The sequence below is a fragment of the Amphichorda felina genome (assembly GCF_050947745.1).
Source record: "Amphichorda felina strain 45539 chromosome Unknown scaffold_7, whole genome shotgun sequence".
In the NCBI taxonomy this organism is placed as follows: Eukaryota; Fungi; Ascomycota; class Sordariomycetes; order Hypocreales; family Bionectriaceae; genus Amphichorda; species Amphichorda felina.
Genome location: NW_028145043.1, coordinates 1,617,262 through 1,640,996, shown reverse-complemented (window position 1 = coordinate 1,640,996; position 23,735 = coordinate 1,617,262). Strand labels below are relative to the sequence as shown.

General features: G+C 55.0%; 8 protein-coding genes across 8 annotated transcripts; 4 read left to right on the top strand and 4 right to left on the bottom strand.

The window, feature by feature from the left end:
- Positions 1-2,303: 2,303 nt before the first annotated feature.
- On the top strand, positions 2,304-4,397 carry SKN7 (HSF-type DNA-binding-domain-containing protein; the record flags this gene model as incomplete). Its single annotated transcript, XM_083196699.1, has 7 exons — positions 2,304-2,360; positions 2,423-2,439; positions 2,491-2,563; positions 2,623-2,763; positions 2,825-3,661; positions 3,715-3,916; positions 3,973-4,397. 7 exons carry the CDS (start codon positions 2,304-2,306, stop codon positions 4,395-4,397), a joined length of 1,752 nt encoding a protein of 583 aa, XP_083047907.1.
- Positions 4,398-5,487: 1,090 nt separating this feature from the next.
- On the bottom strand, positions 5,488-6,806 carry ACO1O0_007325 (pyridoxal phosphate-dependent transferase; the record flags this gene model as incomplete). The annotated part of the gene is made up of 3 exons (XM_083196698.1): positions 5,488-6,200; positions 6,280-6,610; positions 6,687-6,806. The coding sequence occupies 3 exons, from the start codon at positions 6,804-6,806 to the stop codon at positions 5,488-5,490; spliced, it is 1,164 nt and encodes a 387-aa protein (XP_083047906.1).
- A 775-nt stretch (positions 6,807-7,581) lies between these two features.
- On the top strand, positions 7,582-9,269 carry PRI1 (DNA primase subunit PRI1; the record flags this gene model as incomplete). The annotated part of the gene is made up of 4 exons (XM_083196697.1): positions 7,582-7,835; positions 7,891-8,085; positions 8,152-8,598; positions 8,654-9,269. The coding sequence occupies 4 exons, from the start codon at positions 7,582-7,584 to the stop codon at positions 9,267-9,269; spliced, it is 1,512 nt and encodes a 503-aa protein (XP_083047905.1).
- Positions 9,270-9,393: 124 nt separating this feature from the next.
- On the bottom strand, positions 9,394-10,647 carry TRM10 (tRNA (guanine(9)-N(1))-methyltransferase; the record flags this gene model as incomplete). Its single annotated transcript, XM_083196696.1, has 2 exons — positions 9,394-10,503; positions 10,573-10,647. The coding sequence occupies 2 exons, from the start codon at positions 10,645-10,647 to the stop codon at positions 9,394-9,396; spliced, it is 1,185 nt and encodes a 394-aa protein (XP_083047904.1).
- Positions 10,648-11,563: 916 nt separating this feature from the next.
- Positions 11,564-12,118, top strand: ACO1O0_007322 (GNAT family N-acetyltransferase; the record flags this gene model as incomplete). The annotated part of the gene is made up of 1 exon (XM_083196695.1): positions 11,564-12,118. One exon carries the CDS (start codon positions 11,564-11,566, stop codon positions 12,116-12,118), a length of 555 nt encoding a protein of 184 aa, XP_083047903.1.
- Positions 12,119-13,321: 1,203 nt separating this feature from the next.
- On the top strand, positions 13,322-14,161 carry ACO1O0_007321 (uncharacterized protein; the record flags this gene model as incomplete). Its single annotated transcript, XM_083196694.1, has 1 exon — positions 13,322-14,161. The coding sequence occupies one exon, from the start codon at positions 13,322-13,324 to the stop codon at positions 14,159-14,161; it is 840 nt and encodes a 279-aa protein (XP_083047902.1).
- A 1,789-nt stretch (positions 14,162-15,950) lies between these two features.
- ACO1O0_007320 (uncharacterized protein) lies at positions 15,951-16,553 on the bottom strand (the record flags this gene model as incomplete). Its single annotated transcript, XM_083196693.1, has 1 exon — positions 15,951-16,553. The coding sequence occupies one exon, from the start codon at positions 16,551-16,553 to the stop codon at positions 15,951-15,953; it is 603 nt and encodes a 200-aa protein (XP_083047901.1).
- A 2,920-nt stretch (positions 16,554-19,473) lies between these two features.
- Positions 19,474-22,843, bottom strand: ACO1O0_007319 (non-ribosomal peptide synthetase; the record flags this gene model as incomplete). The annotated part of the gene is made up of 2 exons (XM_083196692.1): positions 19,474-22,586; positions 22,819-22,843. The coding sequence occupies 2 exons, from the start codon at positions 22,841-22,843 to the stop codon at positions 19,474-19,476; spliced, it is 3,138 nt and encodes a 1,045-aa protein (XP_083047900.1).
- Between the last annotated feature and the right edge of the window lie 892 nt (positions 22,844-23,735).

Here is a 23,735-nt window from a genome sequence, read left to right as displayed (position 1 = left end):
CAATGGAACTCTGACATCGACGCGGCATGCCCGAAGGCTTCGTGCATCTGGCATTTGGGGGCGTCGTACCCTTGTGGGGCAGCTGAAGGGGAAACACGGTCCTTGCTTGCCGGAGGGGAATGCTACCTAGGTCTCGGTGGTGAAGTACGACGAGAGGAAAAACAACAGAAGATGGCGGTGGTGTACGACTTCGTAATCGGTAACCTGTAGGTATTGTGGCGGTGGCGCCCAGTAGGATGACGGTAAACTCGGTGGGTAAGGGAGGCTCCGGGAGTCCGCTCGCTTCCCAGCGTCTCAATCTTGAAAACCCTGACGGGGAGATCTGGTGAGATTCAGAGATTGACGGCTGCCGCCTGTTATTGGTGGCCATCGGATACGCGGCCGGAGAGATTTCAATGTCAAGTGCCCGAGTGTTCTTGGCCCGTCACGGAGACACGGACCAGAAGCCAGTTGGTCACCTGGTGCATTTTCCAATTCTGTTCGACGTGCCTAGACGAGGGTACATTGCAGTTGCAGTTGCGGGTTGCAGGGTGACACGACATGTCTGTCCGGCTGGGGGGGGGGGGGGGGGGGCGCGGACCTGGAGAGCCCTGCCCCCCTATTACTCGTACCAGTATTACGAACCCATCAATCAGCAAGGGGTGTGGGGGATGGTGGGTGATGGAGATGGTTTGTCGCGCGGTTATGGCTCTTCAGCGGCCTGAAGAACGGATGGGCGTTGTCTGAATGTGGCGTTGGCTGAAATCATTCTGACTGATAGTCTGATGGGAGACAACGAAGCTATTCGCGTGGAGCTGAAGGCGCTATTGGACGGAGCTACAGGGGATGGAGGCACTTGTGGGTGGGCATGAGCTGCAGCGTTGCCTCACCCCCCACTAGACAACCCTGACACCCGCCCAGTGCCGGCTGGCCACGGTCCACCTCGTCGTCTCCCATCTATGTATGCCCCGTACGCTATTAACGAAGTAAGGTAATATTAATGCCTGCTCTGTACCGTGGTGTTCCAGTGCCAGCAACCAACTGGCGCTGATCAGAGCGGCGCTGCATGTATTCCGCTCACTTTGCCGCACTGTATCCTGTCATCGAGATGCGTGGATATTGCCGGTGTACACCGTCGCGGGGTCTTGGCCGACCTCGTACTCGTACCCTAAGAGAGAAGGAAAAAAAAAAATTGCCCCTGGGGTGGGTGGTAAGGCCAAGGCTGGGCAGGCTACGAAAATAGTGCCCGCAGGCGCGCAGGCGGTGGATGAAGAGATTTCTGGCGACAAGGAGCAACGAACCATTTCGGCACGGCAACATGGGCGTGGACGGGTGGACGGGGTGGACGGGGTGGACAGGACAGGGCGTGGCCTGGGCGGAGGTGGGCGACATGCGAGTGTGTTGGAGTCCCAGTCTCCCCGTCTTCCCAGCTAAACGAGAGACTCCTGTCTCCCGGCAGGGCGAGGTGCCGATGCCTAAGAGCGGAGCGGGACTGCGCGCCGCAGGCTGAGCAGCTCACCAGGAGCAGCAGGAGCAGGAGCTGGAGCAGGAGCTGGAGCAGGAGCAGGACCAGGGCCAGAAGGGACCTGGAGTGCCCATGTGGCACTGCCAGCGTCTCTCTCCTACCATCCCGCCTGTCAGCAAACACCAGCCAACAGCTAATGGCAACCTCAGTCCCCCGTACCTACTACCTTACTACCTTGTGTTGCAGGTGGTCAAGCTTTTCCCTTGTCTCCCAAGTGGCATTCCAGTGGTCCCACCTCCCGTCGGCCCTGAACTCCACTGGTTTCTTGATTGAACTGAACTCCACCACCCAGTTCCTTCCGTCCCATCCAACCTTAGTCTCATTAACCTGTCCCTTTTCCTCACGACCAAGCATCTTTACCATACAACACTCGAGTACATACTCTGCCCGCATAATACGCTTATTGTACACCTCACTCGGCTGATACACTGCCCTAACAAGCTGTGAATCGCCCCTTTATTGTCTAGGCTATACCGGTGCACAAGGTTTGGCTTCTGAGACTCGGCTAGCCAATTACGTGCTGCCCTTTCGAATAGCTTCGGCAACTCATCGCGACCCCTCTGTTCCCACGGACCTCGCGATCGCGACGTCGCTCCATCACAGGGGCATCCAAGGACAACCTAAGTGACGACTATCGGGCCTACATATTGCTGCGACATATCCAAGAACCGAACCCGTCCGCACTCACCCCTGATAGAGGTCCTCGGACCGTTCGTGTCGCAACCGGGCTCGGAGCCAATCGATCGAACCTGGGGAGCGAAACGACACGCCAGCGACACGCCAGCAACACGCCTACATCATGTCTGGGACCGAGATGCCTGCCACCCAAGGTGGCGGAAGCAATGCGAGCGAATTCGTGAGTCTAGCTTCTGGAACCCCCTCCCCGTCGCGCTCACCCAAGTTAACCTCCACGTCCAGGTCCGGAAGCTCTACCGGTAATTGCCTTTACCGTTGCACCATTGGATAAGTGACTAATAACTGTGCAGAATGCTGGAGGACCCGTCCCACCAAGATGTTGCTAGATGGGGGAAGGACGGCGACACGTTCGTCGTCGTGGAGGTATGCGATAGTATAGGCAACCCGATGGGTGATTGCGACGGCGCTGACACACTTTTCAGGGCGAAAAGTTCACACGATCGATCCTTCCAAAACATTTCAAGCACAGCAACATGTCTAGCTTTATCCGACAACTTAACAAATACGACTTCCACAAAGTCAAACCATCCAGCGACAGCGATAACTCGTCTCCCTTGGGCAACGTGAGTTGATACACTCGTATCGGTCCATGATGACAAGAGGCACGCTGACAAGCCATCAAAGGTTCTCGAGTTCAAGCATCCGTATTTCCGAGTCGATAGTAAGGATGACCTCGACAACATTCGGCGCAAAGCACCTGCACCACGGAAGCCGCAGGCGGCCGATGACTTCACCACCAACCACCACATCAGCGTCATTTCGGAGCAGCTGGCTGCCACTCAGCAGCAGGTTCAGCAGCTACAGGAGCTGTACAGCGAAGTGTCGCAGACAAACAAGATCCTCGTCAATGAAGTCTTGACCTTGCAGAAGATCCTCACTGCCCAGAAGCAAGCCTCGCATGAGATTGTCAACTACCTGACCCCGTATGATGGTCAGAGCAACATGATGAGCCAGCCCATGCCCGCAAACGGCCAGACTACAGAGCCCGACGAAGCCGGCCCGGAGTTGCGCAGGGCGCGCGAGCTCCTCTCCAGCGTGAGCACTGATGCGATTGCCGATCGTGAGCTCGAACGCCTTCAGAACGTGTATGGATCTCCAGCAGACTCAGGCGCCATGGTTACGCCAACCTCGTTGCCACTGATGAACGACCCCATGCACGACATCAGCCGCTATCCCGTATATCCCGTCGGACAGACTGTCGGAATCGACCCGTTCCATTCGGACCACATCCATAAGATACCCTACGCTGTGCCGAATGACGTGGGCGGGACTGTCATGGGAGAGCAGCAACAGCAGCAGCAGGTGTCCCAGTCGGCGTCCAGCGCGGGTGCTGTATCCGCAGATAAGGGAGATTCGATCTGGGCTCGGAAACCTCGTGTGCTTCTCGTCGAAGATGATCCTACTTGCACTAAGATCGGCATCAAGTTCCTGAAGTCGATGGGGTGCGAAGTTGATCATGCAGTAAGTGGTGCGATTTCGTAGCGAGATCGGTATTGGCAACTGACTCTTGATAGCCGAACGGCGCCGATGCCTATACGCGGGTTAACAATAGCCCTAATCGGGAACATTTTGACATGATTTTCATGGACATCATCATGCCGCGTCTGGATGGTGTTTCTGCGACGATGTACATCCGACAGACCTATCCTGCCATCCCAATCATCGCCATGACGTCCAATATTCGGCCCGAAGAAGTGAATGGGTACTTTGAACACGGTGAGTTGACATGCGGCCCCACATTGATGTGCGGTGGATGCTGACTGCGGGTGCAGGCATGAATGGTGTTCTGGCGAAACCGTTCACGAGAGACGGAATGTGGAAGTCGGTTAGGAGCCACCTTGGTCATCTTATGAAGAACCCACCTCCAGAAGCCGAGATTGGGTCGGGGGCAGGCTATTATATGGGCGGCGGGCCTTATCTGAACACGTCGACGTCGCTTAAGTTTGAGGCGCAGACGCCTCCTCCTGGCGGGGGAGGGTCGACGTGGTCTAACCCGATGGCACAGGGATCCATGGGCGGCGGGGGTATGGACCAGGGATACGGATATCTGAACGGCGGGAATCAGTACAGTATGGCGACTGGTCACAGACCGGCGTATGCGACGACGATGGCGTCCGGCGAGACGAGCTCGGGTGGTCGGGTTTCCGACGTCGATAGCCCTCCGGAGAAGAGGCAGCGGCTAAACCAAGCATACTAATGGGATTGGGGTGACAGGAGGCAGGAGCGTTGAATGACGGGATTTCTGGATAATGTCTCGAACAAATGGTGAGGGCGAGGCGTTATGGAGTCGAGTCGGGTCGGCGTGTTTTCGTCGCAGCTTTCGGATATTTGAGTTTGGGGACATGGTAGTTTGAAACAACATACGAAGGGCTAGTATGAAATCTGTGGAAGGACATTATGGGATAAGTTTGCCAGATGCTAATATATACGATGGGATGGCGTTGTTCATATCGTTCTGCGGGTGGTGGTTAAAATCGGAATGAATAAGAACGTATCGTGCCGGCAACTGACTGAGAAATGCTGGGAACGAGTTCGGCATAAATATAAGTCGTCGTGGTATGGGAACTCCGGATCCGACTGTCTCCGGGAGGAGGGGTGGCCCTGATGGCGTCGTACGTAGGAGGCTTTGATGCCAAGGCGGTCTCGTCGCCATCGACGTCCTGGGCAATGGTGGGGCTATTGGGTGGTCGCTTGGCCAGACGAGTATTACGTGGCCAGCTCAATAAAGAAGAGACAGGATCAAGGCCAACGGTGTGCGGGCGGGCGGTTGGTTGCGGGACATGTGTCACATATATAGGCAAACTTGGATCCCAAACAAACCCGGGGCAAACAAGGAAAGCCCAACATAGCAACACATAAGACACGGGGCTTGCAGGTCGATGGGGTTCTGGAACGGGGACGAATGGGGAGGGGGCTTTACTGGGCTCTGTGCCTAGGCCCCTACTTCGAAAAACAGGGAACGCTGGGCTATGGGATGCGCTTCTAGAATGTCGATTGTTTCGGTTCGAGATGTCCGGGCCTTTGTGTTACCATGATAGCGCCTTGGACGTTGGGAAGTGGGATGGGGGGTGCGGAGGAGGCGTTGGAGAGGGAGTGTGTAAGTGTAAGGTGGGACTTGGTATTTGATGGGATGTTTGGTGAAGGACGACAAAGTTAAAAAAATATTTCATCAGACTGTCTTCGTGTTGATGCTGACTTTTGGGCATTGTGATAGGAAAATTGAGATTTGTCATCTAGTTGGAGGTTGGAAGCATTGGTGCCGAAAGCAGCCAGCCCATGGGGGCGCACTACGAGCACCCTCCCTGCACCTTATCCGTATTATCGTCCGCCAGGCTGGCACCCTTCTCCTTGTCGTCCATCAGCTTCGTCAGGGCCTCCACCAAGCCATCAGCCGCCCCCTCGGTCACCTGGTGATGGAACACGAGCCGCCCGTTAGGAAACACGACCAGGTTGTGCCTGGAGCAGTACTCGACAAACGCTGCACCGGGGATCCCCACGGCCGCCAGGTCCAGCACCACCATGTTGGTCTGGACCGGCAGGGCGAGCTTGTAGCCTCTGGCTTCCAGCCTCTGGCCCACAGCCCTCGCCAGGGCGTGCACGGCGGGCAGGCGGGGGATGGTGTGGTCGAGGGCCGCGAGGGCCGCGGCGGCCATCATGCCAGGCTGCCGCGTGCCGCCGCCAAACATCTTGCGGAACCACTTGGCGCGCTCGATGAAGGGGCGCGGCCCGGCAATGACGCTGCCCATCGGGGCGCCCAGGCCCTTGGCCAGGCAGATGGACAGGCTATCGAAGCAGGCCGCGTAGTCGCGCAGCGAGACGCCCTCGCCCGCGACGCCGTCGAGCACGCGGGCCGCGTCCAGGTGCATGGCGACGGGAGGGGTGCCTGGAGGTACGGGGAAGCTGCGGACAAAGCTGGAGATGGATCGGGCCTCAGAGAGGGGAAGGATGGTGCCGCTGAGGGTGTTCTCTAGGGCGACGACCCGGGTCGGTGGGAAGTGGACTGCCATGAGTTTGTCAGTCGCTCGTTTGCCTCACCAATCCGCACCTAAGCTCGCCTGCTACGGGAGGGAGACACGCACTGTTCCCGTCGGCAATCATATTGGCCTTGACGTCCTCCAGCGTCAGGTGGATGCCGTTCTTGGGGTGCACTGCCGTGACCGAGGCCTGGGACAGGACAGGCAGGGCACCCGACTCCCAGCACTGGATGTGGGCACGGTGGTCGAGCAGGACCGTGTGCGGCGGCTGGGTGAGATGGGTGCGCAGGCAGATCTGGTTCCCCTGCGTGCCTGACATCACCCAGAGAGCCGCCTCCTTGCCCGTGAGCTCAACGACGCGGGCCTCGAGGGCTTTGACCGAGGGGTCGCCCTCGGGGTCGTAGATGTCGTCGTTGAAGGTGGCGTTGAGGATGGCCTGACACGTTTTATTCGTCTAAGCTCCTGGGTAACTAGATGTGGTGCTGGGGACGACCTGCCTGCATCATGCCAACCGTGGGCACTGTCACAACGTCGGACCGGAAGTCTCGTGAGGCCTTGTCCTCGGCCGTCATCATCTTGGCCGCCATCCCGGGGGTGAAGGCGGGCTCGGAGCCGTTGACGACGCTGCCCATCTTGATCGACGGCTGGGGGGTTTATGACGGTACTTCAAGTGATGATTATGATATGTGAATGCTCGCCTTGGGACCACACGATACCACGGTGTCTTGTATGTCGGGTTCAGATCGGGCCTGGCGAATCTCCACTCGACACCTTGATGCCATGTATCGGAGCATGATGCGGGGTCAAGACGGCCTCGCCTTGATAACGCTTTGACAACGCACATACATGTAGTATTATTAGTGGTACAAGATGGTGGAGGTCCGCGGCCAGCTTGTTCCCCGAGGAGTTTCCCGCGGCCAAGTCACAGACTGCCTAGGTAGGTAGTGGTCTTCTTACAGGGGGAATGTTGGTACCCGGGACACAGCTGCTGAAGAACCCTGACCATCTTCCTAAGGGAGATCTAATTCTTCTAGCCGCAGGATCCCATGAGGGTCCTCTATGTTTGCGTAGTGAATATGCCGTCCGGCGGTATGGATTTAATCACAGTAGCTTGGCGATAAACCAGCAAAGATTCTGATGTGGGGAAAATCGAGAGTGGGAAAGGAATAAAAAGTGAAATGGTGATCTTGTTGGTGGACTGTCGCAGCCTTTTTGTCGCCCATCTGTGGAGGAGGGTGGAGGGGCAGCGAATCTCTTTACGCGCCAAACGCGCCTCGACGCGTCTCCTCTCCCACCTTCCACTCCCACTCATGATCCACCACTCTCAAATGTGCTAACTCAACGCCAATTGCGCAGCATCACCATTCTCAATTGTCGTCTCTACAGAGCATGCCGCACTCAATAGCCATGGAGTCCCAATCCTCCACAAGCACCGTTAAGGACGAGCCCATGGAGGATGAGACTGCCATCCCCAACGGCATTTCCCAGGCCGCCAACGCCGATACCGACATGGCCGAGGTAGAAGACGCCAAGAAGGACATCAAGCTGGAGGACCTTTTCGCCGACGTCGACTCCGACGATGAGTTCCCCAGCTCAGCGCCCGCTCCCGCCGCACAGCCTGCTTCTGGCTCCAGCTCGCCGCTGGCACCCGTGTCTAATACGTGAGGTCAACTCCCGATCACCACCGCTAAGATGGTAAACTAACGAAGACAACAGTGAGGTCGCGCAGCTCCCTCCTTCCGATCCCGAGGTCATGCGCCTCTTCTACCAGCGTCTCTTCCCCTGGCGCTACCTCTTCCAGTGGCTCAACCACAGCCCCACGCCGACAAACGACTTTGGCAACCGAGAGTTTGCCTTCACCCTGCAAAACGATGCCTACCTGCGATACCAGTCCTTTGCGACAGCAGACCTGTACGTGATTCCTCCCCAGGCACGCAGGCTCCGTAAGCTCCGTGTTTCCTAACCCACCACACGCAGCCTCCGCAAGGACGTCCTCCGCCTCATGCCCTCCCGTTTCGAAATCGGCCCCGTCTACACGACCAACCCGCGCGACCGCAAGACCCTGCGCAACAACGCCGCCTTCAAGCCCCTCGCCAAGGAGCTGTGCTTCGATATCGATCTGACAGACTACGATGACATCCGTACTTGCTGTGACAAGGCCAACATCTGCAACAAGTGCTGGCAGTTCATGACCATGGCCATCAAGGTTGTCGACCTCGCCCTCCGCGAGGACTTTGGCTTCCGCCACATCATGTGGGTGTACTCGGGTCGACGTGGTGCCCACGCCTGGGTCTGCGACAAAAAGGCGCGGACTATGGATGACCAGAAGAGGAGGGCGATTGCTGGTTATCTGGAGGTGATCAAGGGCGGTGCGCAGAGCGGGAAGAAGGTCAATGTGAGGAGGCCTCTGCACCCTCACCTTGCGTATGTACCCCGGGAGCAGAATTCCATGTTGAGCGTTGGTGCTGACAGATCGCAGTCGAAGCCTGGAGATTCTCAAGACGCACTTCCAACAAGATGTCCTCGAGACACAAGACCCCTGGGACACCGACGAGCGAGCCGAGAAGCTCCTCCAGCTCCTCCCGGACCAGGCCCTCAACGACTCGCTTCGTCGCAAGTGGGATGCCGCGCCTGGCCGCGCCTCGACATCCAAGTGGGCCGACATCGATGCCCTGGCCAAGACGGGAGCCAGCAAGAAGCTCGACTCCAAGGCCCTCCTGGAAGCCAAGCAGGATATCGTTCTCGAGTACACGTACCCGCGCCTCGATATCGAAGTCAGCAAGAAGTTGAATCACTTGCTCAAGAGTCCTTTTGTCGTGCACCCCGGCACCGGGCGTGTGTGCGTGCCCATCGACACCAAGAACCTGGAGGACTTTGACCCCCTGGGCGTCCCGACGGTCCACAGCCTCCTGGCAGAGATTGACTCGTGGGAGGGCGACGGCCAGGATGAGAAGACCAAGTCGATATCGGACTGGGAGAAGACGAGCCTGAAGCCGTATATTGACAATTTCAGGCTATTCGTCCATGGCGTCATGAAGGAGGAGAGGGGCGCGGGCATCAAGCGAGAGCGGGAGGAGGACTCGATGGAGTTTTGATCTACGTATCATGGTATTGAGGATGGATGAATCACTGCGGGAAAGACGCTTCTGGCGCTGTACATAGGGTACTCGGGATATCGGCCGGCGCATAATGCTTTATGGTATATTTTTCTTCCCTTTCTCATGACTGCTGCTCCACCTCAGGCTTTGTCTCCCCCTGCGCGGCATCTGGTGACGCAGAGACGGACTCTCCCCGATCCATCTCGGTCTCCTCTTCATCCCCCGCTTCTGTGCTGTCCTCGGCATCGCTTCCCTCGCCTGGAGTCTGCTCACCAGGCGTCCCACTCCGCAAGACCCCTCCCTTGCGCTTCGGGATGACGGCCGCAAAGGCCTCGCCCCAATCCTCGTACTCGATCCACTTGAGCATGATCTCGACGACGTGGTTCGTCGCCAGGACCTGCCGGCTCTGCATCACCATGAACTGACCGATGGGCAGCCTCGCCGTGCGGATCCCCTTCTCCCGCGCCCGCCGGTAGCACAGCCCCTTCTCGCGGTTCTTGTCCACCAGCCCCCCGATGACGTACGTCTTGTAGGGCTCCAGCCGGTCCAGCGTGTACGGCGAGTCCGACGTCAGGTAGACAATGTCCTTGTACTCCTCGCTGGGTTCGGGCTCCGGGTCCGGCAGCGGGATGGGGTCCCTTTCGTCGCGCACCCACGCGACGGGCTGGTCCAGGCTCCTCTGCAGCGGCTCGACGACGCGCCCTCCGCGGGGCCCCCTCATCTTCTCGGCCGCCCTCTGGGCGCACTCGGCAAAGTCGCCCTCGTGGAAGCCGACGCCCTTCCAGTTGCGGTGCTGGCTGTCCAGCGTGCCCTCGAACCGGTCGAGCAGCTTCCCCCGCCAGCCGGCGACCCACAGGTGGGCGCGGAACTTGGCGGTGCGGTTGTCGGCGTACGACCGCGTGACCTGGCTGGACAGCGAGATGCGCTCCTTGTCCGTCATGTAGGGCTCGAAGTCGCAGTCGAGCACCAGCGACACGGGCACCTGCACGGCGGGCTTCCGGCGGGGGAACACGACGTCGCGGTCGACGCCCTGCGCCAGGAGGGCCTCGCGCCGCTCCCGCGCCCGGCCCTTGCGCTCGTGACGCTTCTCCTTGCGGCGCTTGCGGCGGTCGTCCTTGCCGTCCTCCCACTCCTGCTGCTTCCGGAGCCGCTTCAGCGCGTTCTTGGACATGGGAGCCGGGGGGGGCTTCTTCTCCGGGTCGGTCTCTAAAGTGGTAGCCTCGGCATCGTTCTGCGTTCCATGTTGCTCTGCGTCGTGGTGGTGGTGGTGGTGGTGGTGGTGGTGGTCATCGGGAGCGACTGTTGACGGCGCTGAGGAGCCCGCCGGCGCGTCTGCGCTCTGAGGGGGGAGTTCCCCAGCTTCGACTGAGCTCATTTGAAAGACAATGATGTCGATTTTTTCGAAATGTTCACAGAATATGTGCTTTCGTGAAGGGTGAGAGGTGGATGATGAAACGTAGTCGGAGTGAAGTTGAGAAGGTTAAGCTCCAGCCAGTAAAAAATTCGGAAGCCCGAAAAATTTAGAGGAGCTTCATCTAAGGGTACCAGATTGAAACACCACTTTCATGGACTCTCATCCAAAGAGTACAGAATATATTGCTACACCGCCTTTGTCGACTGTGAGTAGATTTACACTGAGGGATATTTAGCATCTAGTGTTACCTTATGGAGGATATCGAACTTCTTAGCATGTCGAGGCGTCACGCGTCTTTTGGCTTACTGTAGGGTAGCCAGGGTATTGCGAACACAAAGCCGGAGAGCACGATAGTAGGCAGCAGCAATACAGGCGCTGCCTGACTATCATCTGTACGGAGTACATACCTATTAATCCCCCGTTGACAGTTAATACCGATATGGAATCGTGCTGCTTGTGAACAGCAACCAACGGTTGCCCCGTGCACCACCATGGCTTCTTCCCATTATCTTGGTGGTAATTAAGCCGAGTTCCCGAGAGATTGACCCTTTTGGTCTTGACACATGCCTTTCTAGGCCAAAAACTGGTGGTTTCTGATCACCCATCAAGGTCAGGCGCGCATCTTACACGCCTTAAGCGCCAAACGCCCCAGTATATTGATCAATACCGCGCCCTTCTTACGACATAAAGTATCCAACTGGTTGCTTTATACATGTTTTAAGGGCGCAGTAAATAGAGGAGTAGGAATGTATTTAGAGGGTCCATTGGGCTTTAGCTGCCAAACTACATCCTCACTCGCCTACTCGATTTTGGCAAACAGATACTTAAAAAAAGCAATCTACGCTGGTGCACTTACATCTCTTCCAACACGACGACAATGGCTGCCCACAGCCTCAACTTCCGCCTCGCAGCCAAAGAGGACGCCGTTCCACTGGAGCGGCTCATCAACACGGCCTTCCGCGACGACAGGACCACGCAGGTGTTCCTCTCGGCCGACCACGCCCGCATCGATGTCACCAGCGTCTCTGGCGTAGAAGCCAAGATCGCCCAGCCCGACTGTGCAGTCCTGGTAGGCACCGGCCCGGATGGCGCGCTCCTGACGCACTGCAGCGTGCGCAAGGTTGGCGAGACGGGTGCGTGGTTTGGCATGCTGGCCGTCGACGTCGGTGCCCAGCGTTGTGGCCTGGGCAGCCAGGTGCTCGCGTACGCGGAGCAATACGCCCGCAGGGAATGGGGGTCCACGAGGATGGAGATGGACGTCGTGTCCACTCGCGCAGAGCTGATTGCGTGGTACGGCAAGCGTGGATATCAGGCCACGGGGGAGACGACGCCGTTTCCTTACGACCACCATGGCAATTGGAAGGGAGTCTTGAGGGATGACTTGCACTTTATCTTCTTGGGAAAGAATATCGCTCAAGATTCCCTTAGTTGATAGTAGGGAGTGGGATAATATCAGGTATAACTGGAGGCATCATGGAGGACGAGGAGTACGAGCTATTGCCAACATGTGCTTAGTGGCGGACATGTTGGCAGCGGCGGCAAAGAGATGGTTCAGAATACATGTAGCCGTGTCATCGCTCTTGCCATCTCCCCGTGCTCTGTAGTCCCTGGCGTTGATAATCTGACTGCAGCCGATATAATCGTACTTGGGGCGGCATCTCGTAAAAGTGTTGCCATCGGCGCTGGTGACCCTGCCAAAGCCCCAGTCGTCGACATTTATAGTCCCAGGACCGCCGGCGAGCAAGACCTGCCCCTGCGTGATATCTTCAACGATAGTGTCAACGTAGTAGAACTTGGGGTTGCTCAGCAGAAGTGCGGTGGAGTTTTCTAATACTATCGACGTGGATATTCCGACGCCGACATAGTGCATGCCTATATTAGGAGCGCCTTAGTATCATAATCTTGTTGGAAATCTGGTCGCCTTTGAGGGACGAGCAGATCGACGAGGAGATGGATTCCATGCCCCAATGCCCCTCCAAGGCACTCGCTACTATTAGCCCTACATTTCTGGGAAACCTGGACGATGGGCACGGCTGACGATGGGTGGCTTTATTTTTAGTAGGTATTGTCATACTATATCTATACTTCGTACTAGGAGTTATTTACCTACTATCGTGGGCTGGGGTATATTTTTAGATATATGTTAATACCCCAGTCTAACCCATTACGGAAGGGCCTTAGGCTCTTTAGAGATCAATACAGTCACCATATGCCCCCTAACTGTGATACCACCGCTATACCACTGTTATCCTGCCTTGTTATACCCCTTCACTCTCCTCGTAGACCCAGTCCTGACACCTCCCCCTATACGTACTGGCACTAGTATCTCGCTTTTGTATTACCAGAGCAAATAGCCACAGCCACGATCGACTCCTATCCCGCTGGGCCCCGCCCGCGGCAATCTGGGACAACAGCCACGAGCCCACGACTCACAACGCACTCAACGATCAAAGGTTCCCTTGCAAGTTCCTACGACCTCCATCGATTTTCCTCAATCATTACCACAGCCCTCGTTCTAACTTCTTGCTCTGGCACATGGCTTCGTAAATGGTCTCTTTGCCCCCCATTGTCTCCAGACGATATCAACGCTACGATTACGGCAGCAGCAATGGCCGTACCATTATCAGCCCGCGCCATGGCTCTCGACCAAAGACGAAGGGAGGCGTACACCCGGTCCCGTAACCGGTTAATTGAAGGACGAGATCTCGTGGCCATGGCTCTCGCCAACCCCTGCGAAATCCCCAGCACTTCAGGACTGCGAACTGCCTTGCTTGGTCGGGCCTGCTACCGTCAAGACGAGAACGCCATGCTCAAACGCCTCACCAACAACGCCATCGAGTCTAGCGACTATCTAATTTCAGCCGCAGCAAACCCCGAAGATTTCCCCATGCCCGCCCTTTCGGATGCATGGAAGATTATGATCTGCGATATCCGCTATCTCGAGGAGGGTACGAATTTGCAGGAGGCATATGAAGCACAGCTGCGGGAAGAGGAGCTTCAAACACCAGCTGAGCGCGCCAGAGAGATTGTCAGGGCGGAAGAGGAGAAAATCGCCCGGAGGAACGCCAAATGGGCCATCGCCTTCCTCGAGCGCCTGTCGCCTGATGACCTTGCCCGGTTGGAGCTACAGGATGGTGGTGCTAACATGGCCATCTGGAAACAAATATCTCCCGCACCGCCGGCTTTTATTCAACAGATTGCTGAGGCCCAGCTGCCCTGGGGGTTTGTCTACTATAAAACCAGAGGGGCTGAGCGCAAGTATGGGCACAAGTGGAGCGAGGTATGGGACGCGATCAACGATAAGACTGCTTGGATACCCCATCATTCCGAGGGAGAGCGCTCTCTTTTTCATGCATGCCTGAGTGGCATTTATTGTAGGGGGAATAGATCCACATTGGAAAATCTCTGGACGGAAGAATGGGCTACTGGGCCCGTTGCTGAGGATTTGGACGAAGACGCCGCCCTGCGACGGTAAGTCACTTGATTTCTTTGTTCCTTGGGATTACCTACCGCGAATGATGACGTGCTTATCATGTGGCAGACATTTCAAAGCCTATAGAGAATCGATATCATCCCCTGGAATCTTGCGGAATACATTCATTGTAGCCGACGATGAACCTATCCCAGAGGACCTTTGGTTCGAAAGGAGCTCGTCGCACTCAATCTTCTGGCTCTGGGCATACAATGCTGACTGGGAGCCTTCATCAACAAACGACGCGACGTCAGACGGAGAAGAGTACCAAGGTCGTGTCAAGGTACTAACCCACTGCTTAAATGCATGGTTCTACGCAGCCCGTTACGAGGAGGTTAGCCTCAGGGATATGTGGCTCAAGGCGCAAAACCATCCCCAAAAGCTGTGGGTCTGCTACTCGAAACCTGTGGAAGAGTGGCATCATGAATCATACACTTAGGCCTAGTACATGTACTTCAGCTTAGGCGGGGTTTCCCAAGGAATAATGAATAGGACACCACTTTATATCGCACTTTTCAAAATTACATATTCGAATTTAGAGGGGAGAGGCAATCCTTCAATATTATATAGTGTTATCAGATCGTGAAAAGCTTCAGGGATAGCGTTATACCGTGCGATTAAAAAACACTCTTGGCAAGTGCTAGGCCTCGCCGTCAATTTCACCTCATTACAAAAATGGGAATCCTTGCGGCATTCAGGTGCAGCTGGTCGGCCTGACGTCTGAGAACCAAGGCTGTTCGAGAAACACTCCTGGTTCGTTGGAGTTCTCTCGCATCTTCGTGATCTGGCCCAGGAGCTACGCCGACCTAGACTAGAAGAGACCTTTTTTTTTTTTTTTTGGGAACGAGCCAAAAGCCTTTTTATTCTGCTTAAAATAGGCTGGACTATCTTGACTCGATACATGGTGTCTCCTCAGAAGAATATTCGTCTCAGCCCCTTTTTCAGAATCCCATACGCAGGCTCCTGGAGATTTTACAGACACAGGCGAAAGACGTTGGTGACTCTGGTTATGATGTCAATAGAGTATTACTCTTCAAGCATAAAAGTATTACTGATACATAAAGCCCATTCCCAAATGTGTATTTCTACTCGGCTGACGAGGCTATCAGGCCTACTTCCAGAAGGTCATCTTCAATCCCAGCTATATCGTAACCAATCTGGGCACTCTCGAGTCCCCTGGAGAGACAGCACAGGTAACACATGTAGTCAGCCTGTTTTGGAACAACAGTTGGTACTACCGACTTGGTCCTGGGCAGCTTGGGAAGGCTGTATTAAATTGAAACGTATATATGTGAAGAGTAGGTACACTATACTACAGCCACTTGTGAAGTGGTGGTACATGGGAGACAGGTCAGTCCCTTGGAAGTTTATAGCCTTGCCTAATAAAGAGGAGGGGGCGCCGCTCCAACTTCCAAGACATCGAAGCCATTTCTCAAATACTCCAAGCACGGACAGACCAAATTTTAAATTGTAGAGGATAAACCTGGTACTAACAAAATTCTTTTGTCGACGATAAGAGAGCTGGAAAGTAGGAGTACTCGGAGCATGCGAGACGGGGTTCCTAGCCCCGAACGAAGTACAGACTACCCATTCAAGTCGTAGCCGTCTTGGGAATTGCGTATTCTGCCATTGAATTAGAGATTGGTTATAACATTTTGTGGATAGAACGCGATAGGGGCCTATCGGAGAGGGATTGGTATGGCAAGAAGGCATATTGGGCATAAAATTGATCTACTAGTCTAGAATTCATTCCTTGCGTCATAGCTCCCTGTGTGATAGAGAAGAGAACTAGCTAAGCCTCGGCTTCAATGGTCTCGGGCACATCAACATACTCCAGGTCCTCCGCCGCCTCCTCAGCCTTAACAAGTGTTCCGTCAGGAAGCTCCTCATACCACTCGTCGTCATCGCCCAGGATAAAGGCCCTGTCCTGCAAGTAGTCACCCACATCTTCGACCCCATACTCGTCTTCCTCGTCCTCATATTCGACGTCTCCGTCCTCGCCATCTCTCTTGAGGAGCTTGGTGCATTGGACATAGGCGCTCTTCATCTTCTTGCCCTTGGCAGAGAGAGATGATTTCTTCCACTTGCCGTTTGACCTGCCCACTGTGTCGCCCCCGCATTTGTCCGTCGTCTTGAAGAAGATACTGCATTGCTGTCCCACGCCATAGCCCGAGCCGACGGAGAAGATGAATGAACGAGTGTTGTTGGGGATGTTGACGCATTTGACGCCAAAGCCGCTCTTGCTCCAGTCACCTGTCTTGTTGATGCAGTTCTTGGACTTGTACGTGCTGAGTCGCCACTTTTTCTGGAGAAACCCCGTGCTTTGGTAGTTGCAAGTAGCATCGGCGAGGGGAGCCATGGCGGCTGCCACATAAAAGACGGCGCTGATCTTCATGGTTGTTGCTTCGAGTTTGACAACTTGAATGGAATCTTCAGGCGGGGGCTATTAGTTCTGTCAGATATACGTAGGCAAAGAGTAATAGGATTGCCGTTGACCACTTACGAGTCACAAGCCGAAATGAGCTGGAATCAGAGTTGGATTGCTGACGAATATAGATCAAGACATGATGACTCCGACAGAAGCCGTTGAGGTTTATATAGCCATCTCCACTTAGACCATTCTCATACCATGGATGACATTTGCATAGTCCACGGGTCAATTACTCGCCGTCTTAGTCGGGTGCAGATGGTGCCAAGAAGCTGAACACGATACAAAACTGCCTGGCGGCAGAAGCGGTGAAGGCTGATTTCCACTGTTGACAGTGATTTCTTGCGTCGACAAGGCCGATTTGGCAAACGGTGGGGGAGCACAGCCCACTGATATGGAAAGCTGAAGTTGCCGGTGATCCGAGTTCCAATGGGGCTGTTCCTTGCAGCCCTACACAGCCCTACCTGATCATGCGCGTATTGGTGTCCTAGGGTTCAGGGTTGGTCCAGACCAAGTCTGAACCCTATGCATATGCAGTTGTTGTGGGGGAGCCAAGACCCCAAGAGTCGACTAGGTAAGAATCAGTAATACAGCAAATACGTATAAGCAAGACGCTGAAGCCGAGTAATACGAGGAATCCGAGCCTTGCCGAGATAGCTAGCACCTTTCATGCCTATTATGTATGTATAAGATGTTCGCTTCATGACTAGTATTTGCAGAAAGATGAACATTACCTCGATTCATATTCATAGACAACTACTTATTTACGAGGCGAGGTAGTGTTTCTCAGCAGAGCTATACAGTATATCCGCGCTATGTAACATTTATGCTTACCCCGATAGTATGTCAATAACCCAAGAACCCAGCTTAATCGGGTATCTCCTTCCATGCTAAAATATACGTCTTGCTACTGGGGGACAAGCTTATAGATAGATTAATAATGTAACCAATAGGTATTCATCTCGCTGAATAGATACTAGGCAAAGGTATGGACTTGGGTTATTAAATGCTATTAGGGCAAGAACACCTATAGCGTACCCGACTTAAATAGGTAATACCATTAATTCTACCTACTACTGCATGATAAGGGGGCAAAAAAAATCAATAAGGATAAAAAAACATACAACAGCCGGTATTCGCTGGTCGTCACCGACCCAACTACTAATCAGCCCCTCAGCGGCTTGACTCTGGGAGAGCGGACGGGATCCCGTATTTTCCACTGGGTATGGTCGTATGTGGTAGGTTAGACATTTAATAAGAGTTATATCATGCGATTCTCACCCCATAATAATAAAAAGATAAAAAACATACAACAGCCGGTATTCGCTGGTCGTCACCGACCCAACTACTAATCAGCCCCTTAGCGGCTTGACTCTGGGAGAGCGGACGGGATCCCGTATTTTCCACTAGGTATGGTCGTATGTGTTAGTTGATGGGAATGATTCAGATCATAAACCCTGGGCACTGCGATTCTCCGTATGTTTCGACCTATAATTGGTAGTTTTATGTGTCCTGGCGTCATATACACGCAATTTTGTTTCTCGTCCTTGATGTTTAATTTTAAATGCTGCTACGCCTAGGGCGTCGTTACCCCCCTTGTTAACGCCTGTCTATAATCCCTGATCTGCCTTTGTTATGATATTCTATGGCCTTATGAGTTGGCTCGTCCGGATAGATCGAGGTTTCACGGCATCACCTTTCACAGGAGGTTCGATAAGTACTTAAAGAGGTAAAGACACCCCAAAAACGCCTGTTAAACATTACGAAGAAGTGCCATAAAGCGTCAATACAACCTAGGGGATAAAGCTGGATTTATCACAGCCAAATCAAGAGCAAAAGTTTGGCATTGACATATGGAAAAGTAGATTTGAAATTATCGTAGGTGCTATTTAGAGAGATTAGAGAAAATCGTCAGTGCTTACAAAAATGACATAGAGACCGAATTTCTGGCCAGGGCGTGGTTAAGTTCGATTTCAGATTGCAGGGTACTTCGCAACGCCGCCGAGTAGCCCGCTGGTGCAGCACCAGAATGCCGTCAAGTCATTGGGAAAGATCCGGACACTTCGGGTAAAGCCTCCGACACCGACTGGGCTGTTTCGCACTTGGAATACATTTTGGTAACGGTACTGTCGCTGGATATCCGGTTGTGTATATTCGTCGATGGCATTGGATCCAGAGGGATTGATTCACCGGGACTCGGGGCTTGGGCTTCTTCAGCGTCTTGAAGATCTTCTAGATGATCTCTCAAACATGCTTTCGGATATGTGGGTCAGGGTTAAGGGGATTTCTACCGATAATGCCATGAGCCATGACGGGGGATCAAACACACTCATTCAGACAAGATGCCCCGGTCTCATAAAGACTCTTCCAGTAGTAGACGGCTCCTATATGACCCACGATGGGGCTATCACCAAAGGTACAGTGGGCCAACCTGGGAGCAGAATGATTGATTAGCAAAATACGGTTATGATGTGGGTTGGGGAAATCAGTGGTTGAGGTTTGCTCATCGAAAATTCTACGGCTTTCTACTGTATACCGAGAAGGCCCAGCAACTTCTACATGCTGACACGTCATCAGAAGAAGAACGACCTCTCCAGCTCATCCTTGGCCTTCTGGTTACATTTCTACACTAATTTGGCCTACCCACGAACGAGTGGTGTTCCTATAAATTCCGGTAAAAGATCTGACTCGGAGATAACGAGTCAACGACACAGAGCCGAACTCTCACATTATGTCTGATTATTTAGAATTGATTGCTATGATTTCCTTGCCTAGTTAACTCATTAACCCTCCTTTGTACAATACATGTCTTTACTAGATCCCCACCCGGTCAGCCATTAAACAGATTGGCACTGATATTGGGCTACCCAGAGGACTATGGATCAATCTAAAAACCCCACTGTTTCATCCAATTCTCTACCAGTTTCTCTTGAATAGGCCCAATGGATCCCAGTGCTGGCAATACACTGGCAGTCCTCGTGGTATCCAATAAGACTGGCTCTTCCCGCTTGCTCACCAGGCCTTGGAAGAAATCAAGGATCTTGATGGCTGGATTCTGAGCGATATGCTCAACCCCGGATGCACTATCCCGCAGCTCCTGGACCCAGGTCTCCAGGGGCACCACCGCAACTCCCCCGACGCGGTCGAGAGAACGCGTTACCGCGGGCGTCAATTCTTTCCAGGTGGTGCGCGTCGGGTTTGCCAAGTGGTAGATTGCACAGCCAGTGTTGTGTGCGCCACCGGAGGCAAGCGTGAGCTCGACGATACTTTTGCCAACTATGTCAACTGGCACCCAGTCCACCACCTCCATCTGGCCGAGCGACTCCGGGAGCTTCCCCAGGTACTTTGAGCTTGCGATCAGGCTAGGGAGCCACTCCTGCTTGGGCCAGACACCTGTCTCCGTGGTCGGCCCCGCGACCTGGCCCAGCCGCAGGATGATGGCAGGGACGCCCGCCTCCTTGGCCGCGGTGTCGAGGAGACGCTCCGTGACGAACTTGGCCTGCCCGTATCCTATGGCCTGCGGGGTCCCCCAGTCCTCGTGGACCTGCTCTGGGATGTGGCCGGTGCTGGCGAGCCCGGCGACGGCACTGACGCTGGAGACAAAGGACAGCCGCGCGCCGAACCTGGAGAGCGCCGAGAAGTCAACCAGCCTCCTCGAGGCTGCGATCTGGGTCGCGAAGGAGTCGACGGATAGGTTGAAGTCGACCTGCCAGGCGTTGTGGATGACTGTCGTGACTTCGTTTAGAAGCACCATGTATTGCTGCGTCGAGAGGCCGAAATACGGCCTCGAGAAATCCGCGTCAAGACACTGCACCTTATCCGTGAGGGGCTGGAGCCCCTTGCCGGCCTGGGACTTTTGCTGGCGCTCGAGGCTTCCTGGGCCGCGGTTGAGGCAGTAGATGTAGTGGACACGGGGGTCACGGAGAAGGGCATCGAGGACGTACGCGCCAACGGTGCCGGTCGAGCCAGTCAGCAGGACAACGAGGCGATCCGAGGGTATCGGCTGCGCCTGTCTTGCTGAAAGAGGCAGGTTTGCAGTGTAGAGATCGGTAAGCTTCTGCATCTTCTGCTCGTCCGTCTCCGTGCTTCCAGGGGAGGATTTGCCCTCGGCAAGCGCCGATACAGATGCCGCCAAAGACCCCAGGCTAGGGTTTGAGTATACGGTCCTGGTGTCTGCGGGTGCCGGATTTCCGTACTGCGATAGAAGCTCGTTTATCCTGCGCGTTATTACTGTTACCTGGAGAGAGTCCAGCCCTAGCTCAAAGAGATCAGTGTCGTGACTAAGGTGGCTGACATCGATGTCCGTTGACGTGGCAACAATGTTCCTGACAGCATCTCGAATGCTGCCCGAGCTGCTCACTGGCCCCCCGTCTGCGACATGAGAGGAGCCGTCCTTGAGGTTGCCAGCGAGGTCGTTGCTTGCCTCGTAGAGTGCGTCCAGCTCCGGCCCATACAAGTCCACGGTCAACTGGCGCTGAACGGTACCCTTACCAGCTCGGAGCATGGGCTTCCCAGGGGATGTGAAGATGACCATGTTGCGATGGATGCGCCCGTGTGAGGGGCTCATCTTATTGGCGGCCTCCACAGAAGGCCAGATGGCCTCGAGTAGCTCCTGTTCCGCCGCCTTGTCCGTAGGGGGCTGCACGGCCTCCACCAGGAGACTCGATTGGAACCGGCCAAGGCCAGCAATGAGGGCTGCGCTGACAGCATGATGGGCCATGATGGTGCTCTCCATCTCGTTAGGGTTCAGCTTTTCGCCATTAGAGAAGACAATTATATCATCAGACCTCCCCCTATATAGCCATACGTCCTTGGTCGGATGCTTGGAGTACAGATCCCTCATAGGCCACTCAGTCAGGTCCGGGAAGGTGGCAAAGATACCCTGGTACCCGTCGAGCTTTGGGTCTCGTACAATGACCTGCTCATACAGGTCCTCCGAGACGTGGCGGTATTCATGCCCAAGCATCGGGCTCACGCTCATGTACGGCCAGTCCTCTGGGTCGCACAGCTGGATAGGTAGCACTCCGCATTCCGTCGTGCCGATGCAGTTGAGCAGCCGAGTCTTGGAGCTGACGAGGTCGCCTACGGCTGGCGGACAGGGCCCTCCTCCGTAGGTGATCTGCGTCAAGCGTCCTAGGTTCTCAAGGTGCTCGCCACTTTTAACAAGGTCCATCAGTGTCATGGGCGCAAGGCAGCTTTGCTGTACATTGCCGTGGACGTGGACAGCATTGACGATATCAGCCGAAGGCGGGAACGGGCCTAGGACAACGGTGAAGCCAGCATAGATGGAGGCTGGGAGGAGCATGGAGACTCCGGCACAGTGGAAGAGTGGAAAAGTGAGGTACACGCGCGTGCCTGCGCACATTGCCGGGTAGGTCTTCTTCATCCCGAGCGAGGGAAGGGCCGTGAAGGCATCCAGTGGCGAGTGAGTCGCGTGGACCTGGGTGATTGGTTTCGGCAGGCCCGTTGAGCCCGAGGTGTGCAGGGCGACAAAGGGCTCGGATCTGGCCTCAGCGAATGTCTTGGTATACGGATACGGGTCATGCGGTCCGTCCTCGAGCCAGTGCTGGGCACCAGGGATTTCAAGGACCTTCATCTGGCGCGCGGCCAAGATCTGCTGGATGACGGGCAGGGGGAAGTTGGGGGGGAGCAGAAACGTGTGGCATTCTGTCTTTTCAAAGAGCGAGAGGTGTGCCTCGAGGGTGTTGCGAGGGGAGTTTAGCAGGAGCCTGTACCCGGTCTTGATGGAGGCAAGTATGGCGATGGCATAGACGACATCTTGGGGTCCCATGTAGGTTATTGTCGGGAAGCCAAGTCCTCGGCCCAAGTTCCTCTCAATGTGCCAGGCGAAACGGTCCACGGCTCGAGCAAATGCCCGGGCGGAGACATCATAGAACCCGTCGGCCGGGTTTCTGGTCTTTGCAACAGAGTAGAAGATGCGGTCTGGATCAGTGCTTGCAATCTCATCGACGAGAGACGGGAGCAGGCGCCCGCCGATGTCTGGAGGAGTTGGGAGAGTTGCCATTGTCAACGGGCGGTCGTCAAGCTCAGAAGGCAATTTGGCGCCGACTTGTCAAGCAAAGTAGGGACCCAACTTGGAGTGGGAGAGCAGGGGAGCAGGGAAACAGGGAAACAGGGGAACAGGGAAACAGGGGAATCTGAGGTTGTGGAGGAGGAGGAGGAGGAGGAAGACAGTCGATCGGGGGCGACGGCATCCGATGGAAGGACGTACGACAATCGGGCCTCATGAGCACCATGATTGTAATAACTGTATCCCCGGGAAATACCGCAGACTGCATGAACAACAGCCTCGATATGCGTTATCTCGGGGAAGCACTGAACGTTGAACCAACAGCTTCCACTTGTTGGCAGCAGTTGAGGACCTGAGGCCTAGCCCAACGGCATGTGTTGCCCTACTACAGGCTGCGTCGTCCCCGCCGTCTACATCTGCTCAGTGTCTAGGGGTCTGTACACGGGCGGTTCCGTGAAGGATGGCCGTCAAGGTTCCAGATTGATGAGTACTGAATGCATTACATAGTACGATTGCTCGCAGTGCTCGTAGTATTCGTAGTATCGCCGGCTGGCAGGTGGGGGCCCAAGCACGAGGCCGAGCCGCGCCTCCAAGAGGATCGGAGGATGCCATCATCACACACTGTGCCGTGCATCTAGATGTACGGAACTGCGGACGATGGCCACCAGCCAACAAGACGTGCAGCGAGGCTCCACACTGCTGCGCGAGCATGAGCACTACGAGCACTATGAGCACGGCAGGATGCGATCTACGAAGCCACCATGCAGAGGGGGGGTTCGGGGCTTCAGGGATTGCATCCCTCCCGATGCCACCCTACTGATCCTACCGCCACTAGCCTGCAGCAAGCTCCTACTATGTAGAGACCGGGTACATGCGTGCCACCATGCACTATGTATGCATGAGAGGAAGAGGTTGCCATCGAGGACGTGTAGGCAGAAGGTGTGATGTATGTACCATGTAATCTGCGGAATAGACGACGCTTGGCAGTGCTCCTCCAACTTCCATCGGACGAGTCTCAGTGTCTCACTGCCTACCTGCGTAGCTATCTCGCTTGACTCGCCGTCTCACTGTATCGCTGTCTCACGCCCCAAGCTGTACATATATATCCCGTAGTACTC